The sequence below is a fragment of the Venturia canescens genome, chromosome 4 (genome assembly GCF_019457755.1).
Source record: "Venturia canescens isolate UGA chromosome 4, ASM1945775v1, whole genome shotgun sequence".
NCBI lineage: Eukaryota > Metazoa > Arthropoda > Insecta > Hymenoptera > Ichneumonidae > Venturia > Venturia canescens.
In genome coordinates, this window is record NC_057424.1 from 5,334,940 (window position 1) to 5,340,973 (window position 6,034).

The window sequence follows — 6,034 nt, forward strand, 5'->3', positions numbered from 1 at the left end:
TTTTTCCGGACGGAAGGATACGTTTGCTGGGATCTTCATACGAAAGTGAAACAATAAATGAGCCGGCACTGAGAAGACTTTTCCACACGAACGATCAATTCGAGCCTCGAGAAAATTCGGCAGAAAATAACAAGTCTCAGAGGTCTGGAAAAAGTGTACAAACTTCGAAATCCAGATGCGAGAAAACTCCTCGAATTTCGCGTATCGTTACAGCCGTACGGAAGTCAAGAACAAAAAGAGAGAGAAAAGGAGGGGAGGCGCGCAAAGGGCATGAGAGATTTGAACACATTTCGAAAGTTTCCAGACTTGTGACACATGATCCAAGGAAAAACTCGATCCTCCGCTCGCTTCCTCGACCTAATCCCACGCTCTCGCGTTCCCGCTCGATCCTCTCGGTATTATTGTACGTCCCGTTCTTCTTTATAATTCCTCAAGCTTAGGGACTTACTGACACAGCTATTTTTTGTACGTCAAAATACAAACACGCCTAATTTTAGAATGTTGCATTCAACGACGACTAAAAATTACAACAAATGACAAAACTTCGATTAATTTGAGAACTATTGAAATTATCATTTAAAATTGTTAGCAAATATTCAAAAAACCGTTTACACTACCGACTTCATTTATTTCGGCGATTGTAAAAGAAACATGGCAAATCGAAAAAGAAAATGGTTTGGTCTTCTAGGTAAAACGGTTTTTAGGCAATAAATCTCTCAGGTTTGGTTACTTGCCGGGTTTCAATCGTACAACAGTGTTCAAATCTCGTTAACAAGCAAAGCTGAGAGTGTCATTTCCTAAAAAATCGATGACGCTGAAGTTTCCAACGTTGGAGTCCAACGAAATGATCGAAAAAAACTCTCCAATAATTCCAGTAATTCTCCTATTTTCTTCCCTGCCAAATTTGCGATTCGTAGTTTTTTAAGCTGCACCAACGATTCGTGAAATAAAAAATTGGTGAATTACAAACGTTTTTTTTCGTTCATTTCGTTGGACTCCAACGTTGGAAACTTCAGCGTCGTAAAAATCGTCTCACCAAATAATTTTGAGGATTCGTTACTTTGGTGACTGTCATCGAAGTGACACAAGAATCCCTCCATCTCCGGAACTATTAAAGAGCACCCCATACATGAAATTACTTGGGGCGATGGCAAGGCTAACATTATTAAAAATCGGTAAAATTGTAAGCGAAGACGATTTTCTGAATATTTACCAAAATTATTCCACAATCACGCTGCTATTTAAATTTACATTTTTCGATTAATATAATTGTAATGAATTTTTTTTTATTGCGGGATATAAATAACTGAATTAAGTCCCCCACGTGGCTGACGTACGGATCATTTGTGTTCAGGCTCGTTTGGATCTCGAAAGTGTTGTAAAACTCGTCGCCCTACCTACGTCGACGAGCATCTTAAATTTAAAAGGACGTAAGCGCGTAACGCTCTTCTCGAGGGGTCGAACGAACTATGTGAATTTTTCAAAATTACCTTTGAAAAGTTGATTGGAGGTAAAGAAGTATCGAAATAAATGTTGTTGGGGCTGAGGCTCGTGAATAAAAAATTCTGATCGTCGTTTTCACGACCGAAAACGGTTTTCCCCAATCCCGTTATTTAGCCAAAAAAAGTGGCCTGGTTACCAGGAAAAGTTATCATTTAATGTACATTTGGTGACGAGCAATCAACTGCGAGACGAAATTTTCATGACGAGTAAGCGCTTCCGATTAAATATCTGGCGTTGTTTACTCGGCTTGCCAGGAAGAAGGGCGAGCAGCGCATGGAATTGTGTGTTTCGGGGAATATTTCTTTTCAGTAAACACTGCGAACGTTCGTCCGAATTCGAGAAGTAGAGTGAGAGTTAAGAAGTAGTGAACTGGAGGGAGAATACAAAAACTTACGAGAGAAAAAACGTGCTCCCTTTCGAAACGCGTAGAGGATCGAAGATCGTATGGAAGAGTATCCGGGAGCGTGAGAGACGCACGCAACACGCAACCAACAACCGTCAGTTTCAGTGTTGCCAGTTTAGTACAATTGTACTAAATCTAGTACGTTTCCAGTGTATTCAGTACGTCAGTACGCCTTCCTAAAATCTAGTACGTTTTTCATTTTTAACCCCTGGATATGAATAAAGCTTAATATCCCATGAAAACCCTGATCCGACCATAAATTTCCCTTGTATATATACTTATTGGTTCACTCGAATCATTTGTTTTGCTTTTTTTTATTTATTACACGTAATAGGTATACGAAAGCAATTAATTGATTCTATTTAGTGATTTAAACAAAAATAAATTCTATACGCCTTCTTAGAATGTAGAAATTATAAATGTAGAACACTAGAATAGAATGGTGCTGCCATCGAACATCAAGTAAGCGAAACTGAACTGACTAAAGAGAAAACCGAAAAAGTCTAGCCGAACGCCGAACAAAAAGTTGGTCGGACGTTTTACGTTTTACGTTGGCCGTTGGACAGTTAGACCAGCAATCTCAGTCGTAATTCTGTTTTGTGATTCCCGAAACTTCCAGTTTCTTCATTTTCAGGAATCATTTGGAAAAATCTAGTGAGAGTGATCTGAGTGATATTTACAAGTAGAAGTAATTCCGAACTATCATGAAAAGGTACGTGCAAAATCTTTTAGTATTTTTTTTCCGATACAAACACGGTTAGAATACTTATTCGAACTAGAGGCAAAGAAACAATACTTCGCAACTTTCAAGGTCAAATGTGGCATGTGGTCGTGAAACTGTATCCAAGTTCTGTGTTTTGAGCTTACAGCGTGTATTCCGAACTTAAAACTTGCAAAAATTATTGCCATTAACATTTTAGGTTTTTGATTCTCAAACCGCGAGCAACCAACTCTGGCTCCGGTTCCAGCACAAACAATGACGATAATACCCGTGTTGACGATCAAAAGTGCATACCATTGACGTCGAAAAATCGTGACTCTAATACAGATCAATCTAGAAATAAAGAAAACAACAGTTGCAGGTAAGGTCGATTTAAAAAAAAAAAATCTAACGACACATGTTTCTAATTTAGTAAAACCTTTTAATTTTTTTTAAAGAAATTTCACGATACTTTCATGATTGGTGATTTAGTTTGAAACAAAATATTGCTTTTAACATATGAATTTTTCACTGAAAAATTATCGAAAGATGTTTCAAAAGATTTCGTTCGTTCAATTTTTTTCAATTAATTTATTCCCCTGTATTTGCCATTTATCATTAAACAGGAATATCGACACAGCTCAGACACAGTTAGGGGAGAAAATTCAGAAAATGACATCTGTCGATTTCAAACGCAAGGCCACAGACGACAAAAGGACCGACCATCAACAAAAAAATAAAAAATTTCGTATTGACAAAGCGATGGTTACATTCCACGGAGAATCTTCGTTGACCGAGTCGTACACCTCTGATTATTCTGATTCTGACGATGACGAAATCAAATCGAGAAAAAAAATTAAAAAACAGAGGAAAATTTACAAACAAAAATTTCGAGAAGAATGGAAACCGAAATACCCTTGGCTGGAGCAAAGGTCGAATCAGGCATTTTGTAAAGCATGTATCAAAGTTATAATCGGAGGGAAGTCGCATATTGAACGCCATGCTGCGACAAATGCTCATCAATTGAAAATTGAGTCAGCCCAAAGCACGTGCGAGATTCAGCAGTTTTTCAAAGACGACGAAAAAGAAAACAAGAAACTCGTCACGGTTGCTGAACTCAAAATGACCATGTTTCTACATGAGCATAATTTGCCTTTCTTGCTTATGGACCATTTCGGGAAGTTCCTCGTGTCTGTGTGCCCTGATTCCGAAATCGCCAAAGCTGTAAAATGTGCTCGGACGAAAGCTACAAGTCTGACAAAAGATTGCATCGCAGCTGAGCAAATTGCAATAATCTCGGAACAGTTGAGAAACGGAGTTTTTTCAATAATCATCGATGAAACTACAGACGTAAGCGCCGAGAAATCACTGGCAATTGTTGCACGTTTTTACGATGAACAACAGAAGCAATGCAAAGATAAATTTCTCGGACTCATCAAAGTAGTTTCATGCACCGCCGAAGATTTGTTTACGGCGATCTGCAAACATTTCGATGATCTTCAAATTCCCTTTACGAACATGATAGGATTGGCAGCTGACAACGCTTCCGTCATGATGGGATCAATAAGCGGAGTTCAAGCTCGATTCAAACAAATCATTCCGAATTTGTTCGTGCTTGGCTGTGTATGCCATTCGTTCAATCTTTGTTCGTCAGCAGCAGCACAAAAGTTACCAAGAAGTTTAGAGGATATGATTCGAAGCATTTATAATTACTTTGCTCATAGTAGTAATAGAGTGTCAAAGTTGCAAGAATTTCAGGCTTTCGTCGAACTGAAGCCACACAAAATGTTACGTCCTAGTCAAACGAGATGGTTGTCTCTTCAGGTGAGTGCTTAAGTTTTCTGCCTGCAGCTGATTTTCGATTGATCTTGTTAAAATACTTAAAACAGTAATTTGATTTTGGTTGTATATAATATATTCATATTATGTACGAAGTGATTCCTTTTTCGAAAAAGTGAGAGTATTAAATTCATTGAATTCTTAAACCAACCGTTTCTCGTATATTTTCGAGGTGAAATCAAATATATCGTATATATCTGGTCTTTTGTCTTACAGGCGGCTGTAGATCGCGTCTTAGAAAACTGGACTGCGTTAACTCTCTTCTTCACGAATGAGTGCTTCGAAGATAATCTGCAATCGGTTCAAAACATTCTCGGCCAGTTACAAACACCTATATACAAGGTATATTTCACGTTTCTCTCATACGTTCTGGAGCTCGTCAACAAGCTGAACGTCGAATTTCAAGCCGAGAAACCTAAATTGCATCTTTTATTGAGTCGAGTACGAGCGTTGTATCGATCGATACTTCGTAACTATATTGAGATAAAATATCTCGATAGAATATCTTTACAAAATATCAATCCAAGCGATCCAAGACTTTTTTTGAAATTGGAACAAGTTTATTTTGGCGCACAAACAGATTTGCTATTATCCAATAAGGATATTGATCCGAAAGAACTGCACAGCTTCAGAACGCATGCTCTCAGTTATTACGTCCTCCTTGCAGAACAACTAAAAAAACGTTTTAATTTTGACGACGAAGTTTTATTATTCATGAGCTGGTTCAATCCTGCAATCGCAGTATCGGGTGATATCTCAAATATTGCAACCCAATCTTTTAAACTTTTTCCACAACTCGTGAACGATCTTGAAAGATTGAATATCGAATGGCGTCTCGTGGCCGATTTATCAGAGCTTAAAGCATTCAAAGAGGAAACATTGGAGACATTTTGGACGCACATTTTTCAGATTAAAAATGATTTAAAAGATTTGATGTTTCCAAATTTAACAAAATTAGTAAAAGGATTATTGTGTTTGCCTCATTCGTCAGCAGCGGCTGAACGAGTATTTTCACAGTTGAATCTTTTAAAAAATAAGATGCGAAACAAATTGCATGTCGATACTTGCGAGAGTATCCTCCATGCGAAAGAACTTTTGGATGACAAAACGTGTCATAACTGGCAACCAAGTCAGGCATTATTGAAAAGAAAGCCTCAGTATGATTCGAATGCCAACAAACAAAAAATAAGTACATAGTGCTTCAGCACTTCAGCACTCAGTAATGAGGACGCGCATTTTTGTTCAATTTTATAATTAAGCTTTACTGTTCCAAAAATTAAGTATAGGATTAAATATAGAATAGGAAAAAAGATTATAAAGTATCAACATGATATTATTTTTATATGTTATTAATATCGCGGTTCGCGGTACATTATAAGAAAAAACTGTGATGACTGGGATCTACGATAATTTTGATGTATCCATGTTAATGGATAAAAAATGCAATATGTATTTTGTAGTGATGAATACAAACTGTGATGTACATAAAAAAAAAAAGTGCCAATGTTTCTCAATGATTTGTATCTTCTCTCCATTTAATTTGAAACGACCGCCAATTTAGTACGAAAATATGTCATCTGTTACGGTTT

At 37.3% G+C, this 6,034-nt stretch overlaps 1 protein-coding gene across 1 annotated transcript; it reads left to right on the forward strand.

Moving 5' to 3' along the window:
- Positions 1 to 2,345: 2,345 nt before the first annotated feature.
- On the forward strand, positions 2,346 to 5,642 carry LOC122409018 (uncharacterized). The gene is made up of 5 exons (XM_043416205.1): positions 2,346 to 2,368; positions 2,827 to 2,988; positions 3,233 to 3,406; positions 3,482 to 4,430; positions 4,662 to 5,642. Exons 1-5 carry the CDS (start codon positions 2,346 to 2,348, stop codon positions 5,640 to 5,642), a joined length of 2,289 nt encoding a protein of 762 aa, XP_043272140.1.
- Positions 5,643 to 6,034: the final 392 nt, after the last annotated feature.